This window comes from Heptranchias perlo, chromosome 4, assembly GCF_035084215.1.
Source record: "Heptranchias perlo isolate sHepPer1 chromosome 4, sHepPer1.hap1, whole genome shotgun sequence".
Taxonomy (NCBI): Eukaryota; Metazoa; Chordata; class Chondrichthyes; order Hexanchiformes; family Hexanchidae; genus Heptranchias; species Heptranchias perlo.
Window position 1 is genome coordinate 85856247 of NC_090328.1, and position 23412 is coordinate 85879658.

At 39.4% G+C, this 23412-nt stretch overlaps 1 protein-coding gene across 2 annotated transcripts in view; it reads right to left on the minus strand.

Annotated features, from left to right (window-relative positions):
• The window catches only part of slc12a2 (solute carrier family 12 member 2), a 211557-nt gene that overhangs the window by 119928 nt on the left and 68217 nt on the right, over positions 1-23412 (minus strand). For both annotated transcript variants that reach the window (XM_067983261.1, XM_067983260.1), the window contains exons 2-3: positions 15884-16003; positions 5392-5467 (exon numbers count right to left, since the gene is read on the minus strand). In XM_067983261.1, coding sequence (XP_067839362.1) covers positions 5392-5467; positions 15884-16003 — 196 coding nt within the window. The remainder of the gene's footprint in view (positions 1-5391; positions 5468-15883; positions 16004-23412) is intronic.

Here is a 23412-nt window from a genome sequence, read left to right on the forward strand (position 1 = left end):
CGATGTTCACCCACATCAGTATGCGTGAAGTAACAGTCTCCACACAATCAAATTTAATAAACTTAACTAAGCAACTTAGGTCAAATATCTGAACTGCTGTACATTTATGCAGATACAAAGTAAGATTTTTTAAAATGGGATATAATACAATTACACTAAAGATATTCAATCGTCAATCTGAAAGGTACGTCTTGAAGATAAAATGTCAAACCTAAGCTGTTTTTATATTGTGCTAAGATCCATGCTAATGGCATTGTTTCCCAATGTCTGGATCTCATGTAGGTGGCAAGTCTCAGGAACTGATGCCACTTGCATGGGTCTTCCGCAATATATAAGCAGCTTTAGCAATACACTTTAGAAGATTTTTTTTCCTCCATCTCCCAACTTAGCATATTAGCTAACATTTCCCCAGGTCCCACACTGAACAAATCAACAATGGGAATGGTCTGTATAGGTACTAGACAGTTTTTTTAAAAAAGGTCACCAAAGGTCTATTGTCTGTAAAAGGAATTGCATTTGGCAGATTCGTACGACAGATGATTTAAAACATAAACAAAGGAAACATAAGGGCATCCAGAAACAAAAAAGTCACAGATGTGGAGGTAGATTACAATATAACTGAACAAAGGTGGGCATTCAAAAGACGTTACCAACACCCTGTACTGGAAAGCAGAGCAGACCACTGTTAACATTGCATTGTTTTACAAACCCTACCCTACAAGATCTCCCATTTAACCTTAATCTAAAATGTTTCCTAAATGGCAATTACCTCACATTTTTTAATTCATTTGTAAACGCATGAAGGCTAAAACCATATTTAACTTCCAAAAGTTAGCATCAGCTACATGTAATAAACAGTGCTATCACTACAGAAAACATTAGATCACAGCAACAGAAATAAAGTAGTGTGATTAAAGCAACAAATATAGAAATGCGATGAGCTCGTTAGAAATCCAATGGTCACAGTGAACTCCTAAGGACTCGCAACCTTCCAATGGTCTGACACTTCATTCTCAAAACTTAGAATATGAAATACAAGATATAATGCCAACTTTCCATCATTCCCATTTTTACTACACCAAAGACATTAGTGCCACAATGAAATATTATACATCTCACATACTCCTCTGCTGAACTTAAAATACCACGTGGCCAGTCCACAAACACTTTTTGCAGCTGGAATACTGCCTAATCAACAGGTGGAAAAAATGTTGCTATGACATGTGCAGTGCACGTAGAGAGCTTTGATGTGCTACAGAGACCACATATTTACTGCCCATGTACACTTCCATCAGCTGATTTATAGCAGGCCAACATAAAACACCGCAGCTCTATGAAGATAAAACTAGAGGGGGAGGAAAAAAAGTAAACACGAGCTTGCAATAAAGAGATTTTAGTCCAATATGGCCATCACTCACTTTTTCCCTCTCCCCCCAAATTGGTGCCATGTTACTTTTAGCGGTAAAGGGAAGGGGGGGAGGGGGGGAGGGGGGGGAAGAGAAAAAAAGAGGGGGAGAGCGAGAGCGAAGGAAGCCAATATCAATTTTTTTGAGTTTGTAGAAATTTAGGTTGCCCTGTTTATTTAATAATGACAGATGTTTCTCAGTTTTAAACACCTACACAAAACAAAAACATTAATCTGCAGAAAGCACCAATGTGCGGAGGGCTGAACATCAAAATGCGCAGACATATACTCATGCACTACAAAAATCAGAATTCTATACCATGAGTAGGAAGTTAAATGAAACATCAGAATGCATGCTGGCTATCAGCATTCTCCTTAGGTGAAGTATTTTCATTTTCAACTGGAATAAACAATGTGGATATGGGATGCACTTCAAGTGCAATTTAGAAAGAATTAATATTTATTCTGCATCTGGTGACAGGACTAAACCCTGTAAAAGTAGCATAGCATGTCTCAATGAAAGATAATACAAAAATTAATACAGCTGGAACTCAATTTTTAATAAAACCACTCCTATCAACTCAGTGGGTAATTCACCATATACAGACATGGCAGTGGGATACCATAGTTGCTCCCCTCCTCCCGATATCCTTCCAGTGCTCATCATTGTAGAGGCTCACTCCTGTAGAATAGCCACTTGGATGTGATACTGGAAGACTAAACATCTGCAGAATACTATCCCAGCATGAATCAATAATTTTAGGAGATAATTAAAAGGAAAAAAAAATCCTCCATGACACCGAAGGTCAAGATCCAAACGCCCAAGAATGCAGCTAGCAACTTTTCAAATCACATGCAATTATGTTTCAAAAAACTACCAAAATTTAAAAATACCAAAATTAAAAAAGCTGCAAAGGGAGACTGATCAGATGAGTGGAATGTCTTTTTATTTAGTAATAAAGCTGAAAATCAATATTGAACATTGCTACTATACTTTATGCACTGAGCAGGTGTACTTATTACAATTTATAGGCGTGTACTGAAATATTAATCCAATAAAAATACTAATTCAAATAATTTGATAAACTCAATTAGTCAATAACAAAACAACTAAACAAGGTAACATTCCATTAGGACCTGGTTGTCAACAGTGTACTTACTAATCCATCAGAATCAATTTTCAGATGGAACCTTAATCTTTGTAAAATCAAAAAAGGAGCTTGATGGCTTAATTTTACAATGTTGGTGCTAAAACTGCTAATAAAGCAATATAAAAAGTATTAATAAAATGCCAGCCACAGTAATACAGCAGACTCATTTTATCAAAGATGAGGGTGCAATTGCATATAATTTTACAAACAAAAACCCATGCTCCAGTTAACTGAACAAACAACAACTTGCATTTATATAGCGCCTTTAACATAGTAAAACAAACATTCCAAGGCGCTTCACATGAGCTTTATCAAACAAAATTCGACACAGAGCCACATAAGGAGATATTAGGACAGTTAATCAAAGAGGTAGATTTCAAGGATCTTAAAAGGAGAGGGGTAGAGGGGCCGAGAGGTTTAGGAAGGGAATTCCAGAGCTTAGAGCCTAGGCAGGTGAAGGCATGGCTACTAATGGTGGAGCACTGAAAATAGGGGATGCGCTAAGAGGCCAGAATTGGCAGAGCGCATAGATCTTGGAGGGTTATAGGGCTGGAAGAGGTTACAGAGATAGGGAGGAGATAGGCCATGGAGGTATTTGAAAACAAGGATGAGAATTTTAAAATCGAGGCGTTGCCAGATGCTAATATAGATCAGCAAGCACAGGGGTAATGGGCGAATGGGATTTAGTGCGAGTTCATACGAGCAGCATAACCTCGAGTGAGCTCAAGTTTATGGAGAGTGCAGGTTGGCGGCTGGCCAGCCAGATGTCACAGATGTGACTAAAGTATTTTTCTCAAGATGGCAGTGTATTGACAAGTAAGTCCTCTAAAAGGAAACATTTACATTTAGTACCATGAGCCAGTATCCACAAGGAATTTGAACAAGGCTCACAGAACTCATTTATAACAACCAACTGTGAATTTGAAATAAGGAGTTTAACATTATGATATAAAGTCCAGAAAACATCCACTCTTGGATCATTGCTAAAAATGGGCAAAAGCTTCAGTCTTAGTTTCCCCAAAATCTAAATTAGAGTTTTTCGTAAAAGAAAAAAATGCTTTCATTTTTATTTTAAAAATAAATTTTAAGCATTGTTACTCCCAGTTCTTCATTCATTCATCCATCCAGTATAGTATTCCACTTCCCAGAGGCCAGGCACACAAATTGCTCCTCAATCTTTCCCAATACTGCTCAATGTTCTCTCCCTGTTCCTCCCTCCCTACAGCCACCAACATTGAGAACTAATCAAGTGGAAAAACCAAGTGATTTTAAAACCATCTAAACTACAACATATAAAATCATAGTATGTTACAGTACATAAACAGGCCATTCGGCCCATCAAGTCTGCACCAGTGTTTTTCTCTATAAAGCCTAGTTTAATTCCACACTCCTGCTCGCTCCCCATAATGTTCAATATTCCTCTTCTTCGACAACTATCTAATTTCCTTTTAAAATAATTTATGGACCCTGCATCATCAACAGTTTGCAGCAGAGAATTCCACATTCTAAGCATCCTCTTTTCCTGTCTTATCTACTTGCACTGCCACAGCTCCTTAGCTGAGTTAGGAGAACTACTGAAACATAAACTTATAAAGAAGTTTACCAAAACTTCACACTCTACTAACTAATTTGCAAACAGGAGTAATTCCCACTTCCTGAATAATACATTTTCCAAACAACAGCAAGAACACCTCAAATTCTTCACAGAACAAAGGATTCTAGCAAATCTGTATTAATTGCTGGCATGATAAAAGAGTTTTGGGTTGGAACCAGAATGATCCCACATCACCATACAAGATGGCAGATATAAAACAGGACATGAATGCAACTACCAAAATATGAAAGTTTTCTAGTCCTGTGAAATCCAGACTTTTAAAAAAAGGTTCAAGCAACAAATTTCAAATATACCATTCCAAGATACTTCCTTTATGTGAAAATCATAATCCAAACATAAATGTCCAACCAACTTGCCAAGAAATGTTTTTATCAATTTAGTTAATGGAGTAAAATACCAAAGCCTATTGATCATGTGCTCAACCTTCATTATTAATCCAGATGCAACTTTTGTCCTAATGAGCTACTATCTTTGAGCCATAATCTTTTCCAAGTAATTTTTCCCCCCATAGTACAGCTTTGCCTTGGAATCCTTTTCTTTAATTGGTTTATCAAGAATAGGGATTTACAACAACACAGCACAAATTTAAAAAGGAATACTCCAGGAAAGGTTAAAACAAAAAATACTTTTAAGTAAACCTTTTTCATAGCAGTTCAAAGAAATGTTAAACTTGGCCAGATAAATATTTATATTTCACTTAAATTTTGTTATTAATAAACTGTCCCACATATCTAGATATTGTGGCCATCAGATACTTTTGACAATAATTTGCAGGGACGAAGATGACTTAAGTTAGCACAGAAAGCAAAGCATTCAGTTATACTTTGACACAAGAGTGTGAAGAGTATAATGTCCACATCACACAAGCTGACTATATGAATAGCTGATCTAATTTTTATTTTAAATAATTATTTTAGGAGCTGCAAGATATTTGGGAACAGTTCACCAATCTTTTAACAATTCTCCCCTGAAATAGTTAATTTTTACCATGAATAGTTATAAATGTTTCACTGCAAACTGTAAACGTGTTCCATTTCAACACCCAGCATCTAATTAAGATCAGGAAAGAAGTCTACCATTTGTTACATTCAACACATTACTGAAAATGGCTGAACCATTTAACATGTGAATTAGGATTCAACACAAAGGTGAAAATCACACTTAAGCACGAGCCCACCACAAACTACTATCAATGGAAAGAGTTAAGTTATTCCACGTACCTATCCCAGCGTGTCCAACAATCCATGACAAACGGATGAAGAGCATCACACCCCAGATATTTAGCATACATCGTACCTAGTAAGTAAGGGAAAGTTTCAACAGAGCACAAAAAATGATTGCTAATCACATCTTCCAAATTCTTACCAACCTGCAGTGACAGCCAAGCAGGCAGTGGATTAAACATATTAGAATCGTTTTGCTTGTATTTCTTCTGAACTCCAAATAAAATTATGCAATTTAATAGTATAATTTTGCTATGGAGGCAGTAAAAGACTAGAAAATATGGGCATCAACTACACAATTGATTTGGAATAATATATTGGACAAATATTTACATCTTTCAAAAAAAGCTCTCAATTAATTAGTAATATTCAACCCATCACTGAAAGTCGTCTGGTTTTAAGAATAGCAAACTTAAACAAGTGCTTATTACAGAGCCATAATTTACAAGAGATAAAATATCAAAAACTTTGCCTCCTTTTGGATAGTGATACAATAATACACTTCCCTACAGCTGTAGATTACTATATGAATATGAAGCATGTTTTCACAGTCACTAATAACAGCTGTAGCATCACATTTAACTTTGATGTGGAGATGCCGGTGATGGACTGGGGTTGACAAATGTAAAGAATCTTACAACACCAGGTTATAGTCCAACAATTTTATTTGAAAATTACAAGCTTTCGGAGGCTTCCTCCTTCGTCACCTGACGAAGGAGAAAGCCTCCGAAAGCTTGTGATTTTCAAATAAAATTGTTGGACTATAACCTGGTGTTGTAAGATTCTTTACATTTAACTTTGACAAAGAATAAAGCAGTCCTACTAGCTCCATGACTCATTGTACAGTCTTCAGCTTGTCATTATTAACAATCTAATATTAAATTTTAGCAAAGAAAATTTCTAAGATGTCAAGCCAAATCATGTCTGCAGAGAAGCTCCAGAAAAAAAGGTGGGGCGGGGCAGGAGAAAGGATCATTGTGATGGAAATAACCTTTCAAAATAATTGTACAATTACCTACACTTCTTACAAAATGAGGGGTGGTGGATAACAAAAAAAGTTGACGGAAGGGAGTGTTGCACTTTGAGGAAGTTGTCTTTTGGCAAGAGATGCTAAACTGAGGTCCCTATTTGCCTGCTTAGGTAGAAGTAAAAGGTTCCATGGCAATACTTGACAAAGAGCAGGTGAGTTCTGGTGTCCTGGCCAACATTCCTTTTACAAACAGCAGCACAAAAAATTATCTGGTCATTTATCTCATTATTGTTCTGGCTGACTTGTTTACCACATTACAACAGTGACTACACTTCATAAGAACATAAGAAATAGGAGCAGGAGTAGGCCAATCGGCCCCTCGAGCCTGCTCCACCATTCAATAAGATCATGGCTGATCTGATCCTAACCTCAAATCTAAATTCATGTGCAATTCCCTGCACGCTCCCCGTAACCCCTAATTCCCTTTACTTCTAGGAAACTGTCTATTTCTGTTTTAAATTTATTTAATGATGTAGCTTCCACAGCTTCCTGGGGCAGCAAATTCCACAGACCTACTACCCTCTGAGTGAAGAAGTTTCTCCTCATCTCAGTTTTGAAAGCGCAACCCCTTATTCTAAGATTATGCCCCCTAGTTCTAGTTTCACCCATCCTTGGGAACATCCTTACCGCATCCACCCGATCAAGCCCCTTCACAATCTTATATGTTTCAATAAGATCGCCTCTCATTCTTCTGAACTCCAATGAGTAGAGTCCCAATCTACTCAACCTCTCCTCATATGTCCACCCCCTCATCCCCGGGATTAACCGAGTGAACCTTCTTTGTGCTGCCTTGAGAGCAAGTATGTCTTTTCTTAAGTATGGACACCAAAACTGTATGCAGTATTCCAGGTGCTGTGTCACCAATATCTTATATAACTGCAGCAATACCTCCCTGTTTTTATATTCTATCCCCCTAGCAATAAAAGCCAACATTCCGTTGGCCTTCTTGATCACCTGCTGCACCTGCATACTAACTCTGATTTTCTTGCACCAGGACCCCCAGATCCCTTTGTGCTGCAGTACTTTCCAGTTTCTCGCCATTGAGATAATAACTTGCTCTCTGATTTTTCCTGCCAAAGTGCATAACCTCACATTTTCCAATATTGTATTGCATCTGCCAAATCTCCACCCACTCACCCAGCCTGTCTATATCCCCTTGTAGGTTTTTTATGTCCTCCTCACTCTCCACTTTCCCTCCCATCTTTGTATCGTCTGCAAACTTTGACATGTTACACTTGGTCCCCTCCTCCAAATCGTTAATTTAGATTGTAAAGAGTTGGGGACCCAGCACCGACCCCTGCGGAACACCACTGGCTACTGCTTGCCAGTCCGAGAATGAACCATTTATCCCAACTCTCTGCTTCCTGTTAGATAACCAATCCTCCACCCATGCCAGAATATTACCCCCAATCCAGTGATTCTTTATCTTGAGCAATAATCTTTTATGTGGCACCTTGTCGAATGCCTTCTGGAAGTCTAAATACACTACGTCCACTGGTCCCCCTTTATCCACCCTGTACGTTATGTCCTCAAAGAACTCAAGCAAATTTGTCAGACATGACTTCCCCTTCATAAAGCCATGCTGACTTTGTCCTATTAAATTATGTTTATCCAAATGTTCCGCTACTGTCTCCTTAATAATAGACTCCAAAATTTTACCCACCACAGATGTTAGGCTAACTGGTCTTCTGCCTACTACCCTTTTTAAATAAGGGTGTTACATTAGCAGTTTTCCAATCTGCCGGGACCTTTGCCGAGTCCAGAGAATTTTGGAAAATTATTACCAAAGCATCCACAATCCCTACTGCCACTTCCCTCAAGACCCTCGGATGTAAGCCATCAGGTCCAGGGGATTTATCGCCTTGAGTCCCATTAATTTACTGAGTCCCAATTCCTCATTGATTTTAATCGTATTTAGCTCCTCCCCCCCCAGAGCCCCCTGTTTGTCCAGTGTTGGGATATTCTTCGTGTCCTCTACCGTAAAGACTGAAACAAAATATTTGTTCAGCATTTTTGCCATCTCCATGTTTCCCACCATTAATTTCCCGGTCTCAACCTCTAAGGGACCTACGCTTGCCTTAGCCACCCTTTTTCTTTTTATATAACTATAGAAACTCTTGCTATCTGTTTTTATATTTATTGCTAATTTATTTTCATAATCTATCTTCCCTTTCTTAATCAATCCTTTAGTTACTTTTTGCTGTCTTTTGAAGACTTCCCAATCTTCTATCCTCCCACTAAGTTTGGCTACCTTATAGGTCCTTGTTTTTAGTTGGATACTATCCTTAATTTCTTTACTTAGCCACGGATGGCTGTCATTTCTTTTACACCCTTTTTTCCTCAGTGGAATATATAATTTTTGAAAGTTGTAAAATAACTCCTTGTATGAACACCACTCCTCATGTACCGTCTTACCCTTTAATCTATTTTCCCAGTCCACTTTAATCAATTCCGCTCTCATACCATCATAGTCTCCTTTATTCAAGCTCAGTACGCTTGTTTGAGAACCAACCTTCTCACCCTCTAATTGGATACGGAATGTAACTCATTCCAAGGGGATCCTTAACTGGGACATTAATTAATTAATCCTGGCTCATTACACAAGACCAGGTCCAAGGTTGCCTGCCCTCTTGTAGGATCAGTTACATACTGCTCAAGAAATCCATCCCTAATACACTCAATAAACTCTTCCTCAAGGCTGCCCTGCCCAATTTGATTTGTCCAGTTAATATGATAGTTAAAATCCCCCATAATTATAGCTGTTCCCTTATTACATGCCCCGCCTATTTCCTGATTAATACTTCTTCCAGCAGAGTTGCAACTATTAGTAGGCCTATATACTACGCGTGTTTTTGCCCTTATTATTCCTTATCTCTACCCAAACTGTTTCATTATCCTGATCCTTTGTCCCAATATCATTTCTCTGTATTACAGTGATTCCTTCCTTTATTAACATAGCCACCCCACCTCCCCTTCCTTCCTGCCTGTCCTTCCTGATTGTTAAATAACCTGGCATATTTAATTCCCAGTCGTTGTCACCCTGCAGCCATGTTTCTGTAATGGCCACAAGATCATACCCATACGTAGTTATTTGTGCCGTTAACTCATCCATTTTGTATCTGAATGCACGTAGCATTCGTAAAAGAACTTTCAAATATGTTTTGTGACACTTAGTTCCTGCTTTTTCCTTTTTTTAACACTTTACCTTTTACTCCATACCTTCTGTCCCTTCCTGACATGCTTTCCTGTCTCCCTGCTCAGGTTCCCAACCCCCCGCCACAGCTTTGATGCTGGGTTAATTGCCTGATGCCTTCTAGTTTTTATTTTATCTGTCGTGCCTAAAGTACACTTTCTTTCTACGCTTTTCCCTTTCACTTGTTCTTGAACAACTGTTTGTACTATTTGTATTGTAGATTTCCCCTGGGTCTTCCCCCTCTCTTGCTGCTCTCAACTTTATTCTCTTCTGACTCCCCACTCAGGTTCCCATCCCCCTGCCACTCTAGTTTAAACCTTCCCCAACAGCACTAGCAAACACCCCCGCGAGAACATTGGTCCCGGTCCTGCTCGGGTGTAACCAGTCACGCTTGTACAGGTCCCACCTTCCCCAGAACCGGTCCCAATGTCCCAGGAATCTAAATCCCTTCCTCCTACACCATCCCTGCAGCCACGCATTCATCCTGTCTATTCTCCTGTTCCTATACTCACTAGCACGTGGCACCGGTAGTAATCCTGAGATCACTACCTTTGAAGTCCTGCTTTATAATTTATCTCCTAACTCCTTAAATTCGCCTTGCAGGACCTCATCCCTTTTTTTAACCTATGTCGTTGGTACCAATATGGACCACGACTACTGGCTGTTCACCCTCCCCCTCCAGAATGCCCTGCAGCCGCTCCGTGACATCCTTGACCCTAGCACCAGGGAGGCAACATACCATCCTGGAGTCACATTTGCTGCCGCAGAAATGCCTATCTGTTCCCCTTACAATTGAATCCCCTATCACTATAGCCCTGCCACTCCTCTTCCTCCCCTCCTGTGCAGCAGAGCCACTTTGTTGGATGTATAATGTACTTTGGGATTTTGAGGATGTGAAAGGTGCTATGTAAATGCAGTTCTCTCTCTAATCATAGGCTGAATGGTATATACATCAATGCACAGAATATAGTGACTAAGGCAGATTAGCTAAGGGCACAGATAGACACATGGAAGTACGATATCTTAGCTATTACTGAAATACGGCTTAAACAGGGGCAGGAATGGCAGCTGAACATTCCTGGTTACAGGGATTTCAGACGCAATAGATAGGGGGGTAAAAAAGGAGGAGGGGGTGGTGGCAATGTTGGTTAAAGAAACAATTATGGCTGTGAGGAGGGATGATATGTTAGAAGGATCAAATAAGGCCATATGGGTTGAGCTGAACAACAAAAAAGGGGCAGTCACTGCTGGGACTGTACTATAGACCCCCAGTCAGAGGGAGATAGAAAAGCAAATATGTAGGCAAATTTCTGAGAGGTGCAAAAATAGGGCAGTAATAGTAGAGGATTTCCACCAACCTAATATTAGCTGGGATACAATCAGTGCAAAAGGCATAGAGGGCGCAGAATTCTTAAATTGCATTCAAGAGAACTCTTTTAGCCAGTACGTAGCAAGCCCAACAAGAGGGGAGAGCAGTTCTGGATTTAGTTTTAGGGAATGAAGCTGGGCAGGTGGAAGGAGTATCAGTGGGAGAGCATTTTGGTGGTAGTGATAATAATTCAGTTAGATTTAGCGTAGTTATGGAAAAGGACAAAGATAGACCAGGAGTAAAAGTTTTCAATTGGGGAAAGGCCAATTTTACTAAGCTGAGAAGTGATTTAGTAGAAGCGGACTGGAAACAGCTACTTGAAGGTAAATCAGTGTCAGAGCAGTGGGAGGCATTCAAGGGGGAGATTCAAGGGGTTCAGATAAGACACGTTCTACAAAGAAAAAGGGTGGGTCACCCAAATCTAGAGCCCCCTGGATGACAAGGAGCATACAGGGCAAGATAAGGCAAAGGGCTCGGTACTAGGTCCTTTGCTTTTTGTGGTATACATTAATGATTCGGGCTTAAACGTAGGGGGCACGATTAAGTAATTTGCGGATGACACAAAGATAGGCCTGTGGTTGATAGTGAGGAGGGAAGCTGCAGACTGCAGGAAGATATCAATGAACTGGTCAGATGGGCAGAAAAGTGGCAAATGGAGTTCAATCTGGAGAAGTGTGAGGTTATGCATTTGGGGAGAGCAAACAAGGCAAGGGAACACACAATAAATGGGAGGATACTGAAAGGTGTAGAGGAAGTGAGGGATCTTGGAGTGCATGGCCACAGATCCCTGAAGGTAGCAGGACAGGTAGATAAGGTGGTTAAAGCAGCATATAGAATGCTTTCCTTTATTAGCCAAGGCATAGAATATAAAAACAGAGATGTTATGCTGGAACTGTATAAAACATTAGTTAGGCCACAGCTTGAGTAGTGCGCACAGTTCTGGTCACATTACAGGAAGGATGTAATTGTACTAGAGAGGGTGCAGGGGAGATTTACGAGGATGTTGCCAGGACTGGAGAATTTTAGCTATGATGACAGATTGGATAGGCTGGAGTTGTTTTCCTTGGAACAGAGGCGGCTGAGGAGTGATTTAATTGAGGTGTACAAAATTATGAGGGGCCTAGATAGAGTGGATAGGAAGGACTATTTCACTTAGCGGAGGGGTCAATAACCAGGGGGCATAGGTTTAAAGTGATTGGTAGAAGGATTAGAGCGGAAATGAGGGTGGGAGGGATCTGCAACTCACTGCCTGAGAGGGTGGTAGAGGTAGAAACCCTCAACTCATTTAAAAAATACCTGGATGTGCACCTGAAGAGCCGTGACCTGCAGGACTACGGACCAAATGCGGGAAAGTGGGATTAGGCTTGGTGGCTCGTTTCTCAGCCGGCGCGGACACGATGGGCCGAATGGCCTCCCTTCTGTGCCGTAAATTTTCTATGATTCTACGAAAAGGGAAGCTCATGTCCGACCCAGAGAGCTCAATACTGCAGAAAGCCTAGGAGGAGTATAGAAAGTGCAGGGGTGAAATTAAAAAGGATATTAGGAAAGCAAAGAGAGGGCATGAAAAAATACAGGCAAGTAAAATTATGGAAAACCCAAAAATGTTTTATAAAAAGATAAAGAGCAGGGCCTATTAGAGACCAAAAAGGTTAATGTGGAGGCGGAAGATGTGGGAATGGTTATTAATGAATACTTTGCGTCTGTCTTCACAAGAGGGGGACGTTGCAGAGATTGTAGTTAAGGAGGAGGAGTGTGAAATATTGGATGGGATAAACAGTGGGAGAGAAATATTAAGGGGTTTAGCATCTTTGAAAGTAGATAAATCGCCAGGTCTGGATGAAATGTATCCCAGGCTGTTAAGAGAAGCAAGAGAGGAAATAGCAGAGGCTCCGACCACAATTCTCTGATCCTCCCTGGCTACAGGCGTGAAGCCGGAGGATTGGAGGATTGCTAACGTTATTTAAAAAGGAGAAAAAGAGATAGGCCGAGTAATTATAGGCCAATCAGTCTAACTTCGGTGGTGGGCAAACTATTGGACAGCATAAATTGTCATTTAGAAAGACACGGGTTAATCAAGGACAGTCAGCATGGATTTGTTAAGGGAAGGTTGTGTCTGACTAACTTGATTGAATTTTTTGAGCAGGTAACAAGGAGGGTCGATGAGGGTAACGTGTTTCATGTAGTGTACATGGATTTTAGCAAAGCTTTTGACTGGTCAAAAAAGTAAAAGCCCATGGGATCTTGGGGAAAGTGGCTAGTTGGATCCAAAGTTAGCTCAGTGACAGGAAGCAAAGGGTAATGGTTGACGGTTGTTTTTGCGACTAGAAGGCCGTTTCCAGTGGGGTTCCGCAAGGCTCAGTGCTAGGTCCCTTGCTTTTTGTGGTATACATTAATGATTTGGACTTGAATGTGGGGGGCTTGATCAAGAAGTTTGCAGGTGATACAAAAATTGGCCGTGTGGAGGAATGTTATAGACTGCAGGAAGATATCAATGGACTGGTCAGGTGGGCAGAAAAGTGGCAAATGGAATTCAATCCGGAGAAGTGTGAGGTAATGTATTTGGGGAGGGCAAACAAGGCTAGGAAGTACACAATAAATGGGAGGATACTGAGAGGTGGAGAGGAACAAAGGGACCTTGGAGTGCAGGTCCACAGATCCCTGAAGGTAGCAGGACAGGTAGACAAGGTGGTTAAAAAGGCATGAGGAATACTTTCCTTTATTAGCTGAAGCATAGAATAAGAGAGCAGGGAGGTTATACTAGAACTGAATAAAACATTAGTTAGGCCACAGCTTGAGTACTGCATACAGCTCTGGTCACCACACTACAGGAAAGGTGTGATTGCACTAGACGGTACAAGAAGATTTACGAGGATGTTGCCAGGGCTGGACAATTTTAGCTATGCGAAAAAGATTGGATAGGCCGGGGTATTCTTCTTTGGAACAAAGGAGGCTGAGGGGAGATTTAATTGAGTATATATAATTATGACGAGACTAGATAGAGTGGATATGGAGGGCCTATTTCCCTTAGCAGAGGGGTCAGTGACCAGGGGGCATAGATTTAAAGTAACTGGTAGAAGGATTAGAGGAGAACGGAGGAGAATTTTTTTTCACCCAGAGGGCGTTGGGGGTCTGGAACTCACTGCCTAAAAGGGTGGTAGAGGCAGAAACTCTCAACTCATTTAAAAAGTCCTTGGGTGTGCACTTGATGTGCTGTAACCTACAGGGCGACAGACCAAGCACTGGAAAGTGGGATTAAGCTGGATAGCTCTTTTCCAGCCGGCATGGATACGATGGGCCGATTGGCCTCCTTCTGCGCCATAACTTTCCTCAATGATATCCTGTGTCTCTACAATGATACCACAATAAATTTAAAACTGAATTCCTTATAGCACAGAACATAGCTCACACAAGGAGCCCTTTTCAAAAAAAACACAACTCGTAGATTATTGCAAAAGCCTTTCAGAAAGTTTAATATAGTGCCCTTGGGAAGGTTAAAGGGTGTGGCAACCTAAATCTATCCTGGTTTGTTGCTGCTGGTACGCCAAATACAATTTGAAAGTACTGAAATTTTTCCCCTGCAAATTTTTGACTGCTTTGGTAGGATAGAAATTTTCCCAAGTAATCAAAAAGTTCCTTTTTTAAATTCAGTCCTCAGCACTTTTTTCTAAAAAAGTACAAAATTGCATAAGGGGACAAAAGAGGGCTGTAGACAACTGATTTCGGGAATACAGAATTGTTGGAGCATGGAATGCTTTACCACAAGGAGTGGTTGATGCAGAGGCCATTTCATATTTTGAAGGAAAATTGGATGAGCATTTGAAGCAAGGTAAGATACAGGGCTGTGGGATTAATTTTGGATTGCTCTACCAAAGTCCCACGCAGTTACAATGGGCCGATTAGCTTCCTTTTGCACTGTAAACATCAATGCTTTTAATTTGTACAAGACATTTCTCTCAACCCTTCTTTTCCAATATCTGGCAATTAATTAGTACCACAAGCTGGTATTTTTGCAATAGTTCTTTTAAAAAGCCTTAATACATTCAGTACCACACTGATTTAAGGAGATTTAGATTATTAACACGTTACTCAGATATATTCTGTCAATTCACTGTTAAATATGATCAAATTGAAAGCAGCTTTAATTAAATTCATTCTTCTTATCCATTTGTTTATGCTACATATTGCCAGTGATGTTCAGTGACATGGAATTTCTCGTCCTTTTTAAAATGTTTGAAAGTAAGGATAATTCTCACATGGCCCATGCCTATTAGATTGCCAAAAGTATTAGTACTAAAGATAGATATTAACTTAAAAATGGACTTTGTAATTTAAATAGTAAACATCCTCATATGCACACTGGTTTTGGAGGGTATAGAGAGCTACTGCAAGTGGTCACTTGCTGTAAAATTACAATATATGAAAGGAAGTTCCTTATGTGAAGTCTCCTCTTCAGAAGAGATCATCTGCTTTTATTTTTTCCTCCTAAGTCACATGATGCAGTTGCAATTTGGTAATATCAACTAATGTACGGCAACAGTTTTGCAAGAACCTTCACTATTTCTGAAGATAGAAGACATGGGGAAGAGTGGTTGTTGTGTCCTCAAAGTCCAGATACCATCTGTCACATAAAAATGTCATCTTCGCATCGACAAAGATTAGAGGCATTTTTCTGTCAACTGGCCGTTTAGCAGGTGCAGGCCCGCAAAGCTGCATCTATACGGCACATCCAGTACCAAACTAAAACCTATAAAATGTTTTTTTTTTAAAAAGGTAGTCCCCTACAGCAGTTCTATCACAGTTATTCCAACAAAAAAAAGCTCATAACAACTGATATGACCCAATATCTGGAATCACCTGCTCTATATTCATTGAAAGCAGTGAGTTAACAATTACTTACCAGAACACCTTTAACCCAGCCAAACTTTACAACACCTTTATTGTCAGCAACATGCTTCGACACAGCCTCTTCCGCTGGACTGCTTTCTTCTCCATTTGCATAACCATCCTCAAAAGGCTCCTGAAAAGCAAAAGAGAAAGGTTTTAGTTTTATTACCCCTCAGTTCAAACCAGACACTATTTATGAATTCATGATCAGGGTGCCCAAAACAATATTTGGTCTGACGTTTTAAAATGAGTCCATCAGATTTATGTTACAAGACAAATGCCAATTTATTGAACGCCAGGTAATAAACAAACCTATGCTAGTACATTGAATTGAAACTTCAATATTGTTTCTGATAACTAGCAAGTTATGGTGCAGGTTCTAAGCTGCCATTTGTACAGAAAGGGAAGGAGCTAAGTTTCCAAAATAAAATTACATGTAGCCAAGGATTATCTGATGTGGGAAAACTCACAATCCATAATGCACAATTAAATTAGTGAGCATTGAGAAACGTATGGAATAATCAATGATGGCCAGCATGGATTTAATGAAGGCAAGACATAGTAGAAAAATTGAAGAGATTTTTTTTTTTTTGAGGACATCAGTAATTGTATAGGTAAAGGGAGTGCAATAGATCTAATGTGTATGGACTTTCAGAAGGCATTCCATAAGGTGTCTCACGGGAAAAATTCAGGCGTTTGGTATAAGAAATATAGCAGCATGGATCGAAAGTTGGTTGACAGACAGGAATCAAAAGGTTAGGGTTAATGATTGGAGTTGGAAGTTATGAGGATATACTGGGACTATTTCAACTGGGGCAGAGAAGGCCATGAGGAGAGTTGGGGTTTTTAAAATTATGACGGGTTTTGATAGGATGAATAGGGAAAGACTATTGCTTCTAGTGGGGGAGTCAATGATGATAGTGGCAATTAAAATTGATGATGCAAAGAGTGAGTGAAGAGAGGGGGGTTAGGTAAACTACACAGTTGTTAGAGCATGGGATGCAAGGCTACAGGGAGCAGTTGAGACAGAGACTATTGGTTTTCAACAAATGGTGACCAATGCCAGTTGCATTTATATTCGACACAATGGCCTCCAGAAGACCCCAGAAAACCAACCCGAGTTGCTTCTCTGTTGCTCTGGAAGTAGCAACATTACCTCACTTAAATTACAGCACATTTATTCAAGCTACACCTGCCATGGATATTGGTGAGGTACTGCTAAGGGGCCATTAGAGAAAACATGACAACAGATATAGCCACTTCTCCAAAGAATTGTTACACTCATGGCTTCCAAAGAGCTTACTGGTATTCCAGTATACTCAAATTTGATTTTTGCAATTTAATAATTCACTGCCTTCCCTCACACCTTTCAAAAAAAAGCCAAGCTACAGCCAGATTTAATTTTTAAATTATACACCCAAGAGAACAGATAAGACCTGGGTAAAACCAGATGTCACTTATCGCGCCAGTGAAAAATTAACTAGGTGCAAACAAAGGGGTTAGTATGTTACCTTTTACAATGCAGTGATATCCAGCATTTCCATCAGCAATAAACCTGGATAGGGAAGGTCGGTTTTTAAGATGTATCAAACTTTATCGCCACAGACATATAAATGTGCATTTGCGTCATAAATATGCCTAATTGCAACAATAAAGATTAGCTCAGGGTTTTAAAGGAGTAATGTCTCATGATTTTTTTTAAAATTATTCATTTTATATTTGTTTGCAAAGCCACAACCGATGACATAAAAATTATACTACGCCATGAGATGTCGTGATAAGGATATGCTGTACTTTTCCCTCTCCAAACAGAAATTGTCAAATATTTTAGGTAAGCTATTTTATATTTGTTTACAAACACAATGCAAGGAAATAACAATTACACTGAATGATAAATATGTACTGCTGTTTTCTCTCACCAAGCATTAAAGCTTTGCTGAACATTTTCTTGAAGCTACTGCCCCTTTAAAATTGTGCGTGCTTACAGTTCCTGTTCATGTGCTTGTACCCAAAATAAATCTACATGAGCCACAATTTATCCATCAGGGGACTACTTCTCTTGAAAGGAGAGTTTAGGTAGCCTGACCGAGAAGAACTGCTGTATCCAAAAGTGTTATATGGCCATGTTTTATCTCAGCAATAAACAAAAACAGATTTTCAGTATACAAGAGAAGGGTGTCCTGCTTTGTCTAAAAATAAGCTTGGATTGAAAATGCTCTTCTGTTTTTAAATCTAATTTTTTTTTCAAATTGAAAGCCTAAAGAATCAAACTGAACATTCTTGGCCCCAAATTAAAAAGGGGGTCTATACAATATTTTAAATCAAATAGTTTTTGATATTGAAAACATTATGATTTCTGCAGTATATTGTAAATGATCAACTCTGCAATGTGCATGGTTCAACTTAGATTTTTTTTTAAAAAAGGTCAAATAACATTCAAAAAATTTGAATGTCATAATTAGTAATATTAATCTATAGTAAATACTTTATAAATCTGAATAATTAGGGATCACTACTTAATTGCTATGAGTGTAATAACCTTAGAAAAATGCAAGTCACCTAATAAAATGGTCAATATGCCAAATACTTCTTTGTACAACAACCTTTATTGAGGTGGTTATAAATGAATGCTAAAAGCACCCAACAAAAAACATGAACTAAAGACAGTTACAGCAGTGGGGAACTATGATACAATAGCAATAATTTAGGATTACCCCAGCATATGGAATTGGGCACAAGACAGGAGGGTACAGAATGCTTAGGAAGAAAATAGCTTACAAAAGGGCAGTGTGTAGTTCTATATATGAGACACACTTGGATGATAAAAAGCAGATCTTGTAGGAAGGAAACAAATCTACCCAGTGAAATAATATGGTCAGGTTTCTAAAGCAAGCAGAACTGAAATAACTAGAGGTACGCCACAGGCTGCCTGCTTAGAATAAGAGAGCGGGCAGAACATTTTAAGTTTAAGGTGGATATGTGTAAATAGGAAGGATGCATTTAATAGAGAATTTCAAATCGCTGAAAAAGTAAGTGACCTAGAGAGTTGGAATTGGTAAATATAATACGCAATTGCTTTATGACAATATCAGGAAGTCACAAGAGGAAACTCCTAGCTGGTCTTGGTAATGGCAAGTCACTCTGACAGCATCCAGGAAACAGAACACATAGCACCTCAGTGATGATCATTTTAGCAAATACAAAATGATAAGAACTTCAATGAGCTGGTGTTTCTAACAGGTTCAAAGCTCAAAATTATCAAATCCCCAAGGACAAAGGGTATTCATCCCAGGATATTAAGACCTGGTGTGAAACTTACAATGTGCAATCAATGAATGTCGAGAGATATCACGAGATCAGAAACAAGCGAATGCAGCACCCATATTTAAGAAAGGGGACAAACTAATACAGGCAACTACAGACACATTAGTCCAATCAAAACCTGATGAAAATAAGTGAGTTGATCATCAGGGACAAACAAACATCAGAACACCTTTTGAGAATAATCAAATAAATACAAGCAACACAGGTTTTAAAAGAAAAAGATCCTGCCAACAAGCCTACTTTACTTTTTTTTTGAGGAAGTGACATCCCAAGTGAACAAAGGAAATCCATATAATTAAGAGTACTTAAGACTGCCAAAAAGGCTTTGATAAAATTAGTCACAAAAGGCTGTTACTGATATAAAATTCAGGTGCAATCTTCATATCGATAAGCTGAAGGAAAGAAGCGATAGCTGCAGGTGAGGATAAGCTGGAAAGAAGCAGCAGGTGTTCCTTAGGTAAGTGGTGTCAGGGGAGGTGGAAGAAAATGGTACCGAGCAGAATGCAACAGCATTAGTTGCATTCTACATTAAAAGGAGAAATCCCATGCAAACTGGCCAAGTTCTACACTAGGGAGGAAGTTGTTAAGATGAATGAAGCAGCCAGGGACATATATGAAAAAGAGTTCGACAAAACATTGGCAAGAAAAATGGATTTACAAATATACTATGGATGGTGTAGAACTAATACTGTGTTTATTTTTGGGCACCACACAATTAGAGAAATATCCAATGGAGATGGTGCAGAGAAGAGGTATAGGATTGACCTGGATCTAAGGGCTAAGTTTTGAGGAAAGGCTAGAAGAAAAAAAAATGGGATTCTTTAGTTTTGGAAAAGGAGGAAGTGACAGAGAGGGAACCCTACAGAAGTATACAAGATATTAAACTGCATAATAAGTTTAATCCAGAACAGTACCTAAAGTATCCTAGAACAAGAGGCAATGAGTTAAAACTGGCAAAAAGTTTGGGACAGATGTCAGAAAAACTTCACACAAAGAATGAAAAACTTTAGATTTGTCCAACAAGGCACTTAGAGGACATGTTGGGGAAAGCACTTTGTGAACAGCTACAGCAATTTGTCCACTTCTGTATGTTTTCAGGAAAGATAGGGAAGGAAAAAAAAAGGACGGGGTGGTGGCAGTATTGATTAAGGAGAATATTGGAGTGCTAGACAGAGAGAGAGAGAGAGAGAGAGGGGATGTCCTTGAGGGGTCAAGGACAGAATCTATTTGGTTAGCATTAAGTAACAATAGACATGCTATTACACTACAGGGTGTATTCTATAGGCCACCCAATTAGTGGGAAGGTTATAAAAGGAGCAAATTTACAGGGGAATTAGACCTAGAGTAGTGATAATGGGGGACTTCAACTATCCTAATATAGATTGGCATTATAATAATGTAAAGGACAAAGAGGGGGAGGAATTTCTAAGGTGTGTTCAGGCGAGCTTTCTTGATAGGTATTTTTCCAGCCCAACGAGGAAGGCGGTATTGCTGGATCTGGTTCTGAGGAATAAGATGGGTCAATTGGAGCCAGCGTCAGCGGAAGAACATTTAGGGAATGGTGATCATTGTATTGTAAGGTTTAGATTGGTTATGGAAAAGGACAAGGAGCAATCTAGAGTAAAAATACGTAATTGGAGGAGGGCCAATTTCAGTGGGTTGAGAACTGATCTGAACCAGGTAAATTGGAATCAAAGATTGGCAGGCAAAACTGTAATCCAACAGTGGGTGGCCTAAAAGGAAGAGATGGTTCGGGTACAGTCTAGGTACATTCCTGTGAGGGGGAAAAGGTAGGGCAAACAAAGCCAAGCTCCCTGGATGAGGAAAGAGATAGAGAGTAAGATGAAGCAGAAAAAGGAGGCATATGACAGATGTCAGGTTGATAATACAAGTAAGAACCAGGCTGAATATTGAAAAGTAGAGAAGTGAAAAAGGAAATAAAGAGGAGCAAAGAGTAAAATGAGTACTTTGCATCAAGGAAGAATATGCTGCCAGTCACAGTAAAAGGTAGTTGAGATTTGAGATACTGGATAGACCAAAAATTGATAAAGAGGAGGTACTTAGAAAGGCTGGCTGTACTTAAAGTAGATTAAGTTACCCAGTCCGGATGGGATGCATCCTAGGTTGCTGAAAAAAAGTAAGGGTGCAAATTGCAGGAGGTGCTGGACATAATCTTCCAAACCTCCTTAGATATGGGGGTGGTGCCAGAGGACTGGAGAATTACACCCTTGTTCAAAAAAGGGTGTAAGGATAAACCATGCAACTATAGGCCAGTCAGTTTAACCTCGGTGGTGGGGAAACTTTTAGAAATAATAATCCAGGACACAGTTAAGTCAGCTGGACAAGTGTGGATTAATAAAGGAAAGCCAGCATGGATTTGTTAAAGACAAATCGTGTTTAACTAACTTGAAAGTTTTTTTGATGAGCTGAGAGGGTTAATGAGAGCAATGCGGTTTATGATGTGTATATGGACTTTCAAAAGGCGTTTGATAAAGTGCCAAATAATGTCAGGGTAAGAAAAAATGGTAATAAGACAAATAGGGCCATAGTACAAAAAAATGTTAAGATGTCTAAAAATGTTAAAAAGACAAATCTAAAGGCACTGTATCTGAATGCACGAAGCATTCGCAATAAGGTGGATGAATTAGCAGCACAAATAGATGTAAACGGATATGATATAATTGCAATTACAGAGACATGGCTGCAGGGTGACCAAGGCTGGGAGCTGAATATCCAAGGGTATTTGATATTTCGGAAAGACAGGCAAAAAGGAAAAGGAGGTGGGGTGGCATTGTTAGTAAAGGATGAAATCAGAGCAATAGTGAGAAAGGATATTGGCTCAGAAAATCAAGATGTAGAATCAGTCTGGGTGGAGATAAGAAGCATCAAGGGGCAGAAAACACTGGTGGGAGTTGTCTCTCGGCCTCCAAACAGCAGTGGTAATGTAGGGGACAGCATCAAACAGGAAATTAGAGATGCATGTAACAAGGGCACTACAGTAATCATGGGTGACTTTAATCTACATAGACTGGCCAAACCAAATTAGCAATAATACTGTGGAGGATGAATTCCTGGAGTGTGTACAAGATGTTTTTTTTTAGACCAGTACGTTGAGGAGCCAACCAGGGAACAGGCTATCCTAGATTGGGTATTGTGCAATGAGAAGGGATTGATTATTAATCTTGTTGTGCAAGGTCCTTTAGGGAAGAATGACCATAACATGATAGAATTCTTCATTAAGATGGAAAGTGAAGTAGTCCAATCCGAAACTAGGTCCTAAATCTAAACAAAGGAAACTACGAAGGTATGAGGAGTGAGTTGACTATAATAGATTGGGAAGCTTCATTAAAAGGCATGACTGGATAGGCAATGGCTAACATTTAAGGAACGAATCCATGAATTGCAACAATTATACATTCCTTTCTGGTGCAAAAACACAAAAAGGTAAAGCGACCCAACCATGGCTAACAAAAGAAATTAAGGATAGTATTAGATCCAAAGAGGAGTCATATAAAGTTGCCAGAAAAAGTAACAAGCCTGAGGATTGGGAGCAGTTTAGAATTCAGCAAAAAAGGACCAAGAGATTGATTAAGAGGGGAAAAATAGAGTATGGGAGAGTAAACTTGCCAGGAACATAAAAGTGGACTGTAAAAACATCTACAAAGTAGGTAAAAAAAAAATTAGTGAAGACAAATGTAGGTCCCTTACAGTCAGAAACGGGAGAATTTATAATGGGGGAACAAGGAAATGGCAGACCAATTAAACAAATACAATGTGTCCTCTGCCGTGAAGACAGAACCAAATAACTTCCCAGAAATGCTAAGGAACCAAGGGACTAGTGAGAAGGAAGTAAAGGAAATTCGTATTAGTTAAAAAAAAGTGCTGGAGAAATTAATGGGACTGAAAGACGATAAATCACCAGGGCCTGATAATCTGCATCCCAGAGTACTAAAGGAGGTAGCCATGGAAAAAGTGGATGCATTATTTGTCATCTTCAAAAATTCTAAAGATTATGGAACAGTTCCTGCAGATTGGAGGTTGGCAAATGTAACCCCACTATTGAAAAAAGGGAGAGAAAACAGGAAACTACGGACCAGTTAGCCTAACATCAGTAGTGGGGAAAATGCTAGAGTCTATTATAAAGGATGTGATAACAGGACACTTCAAAAAAAACTCCAGTAGTTTTGTCAAACATGATTTCCCTTTCATAAATCCATG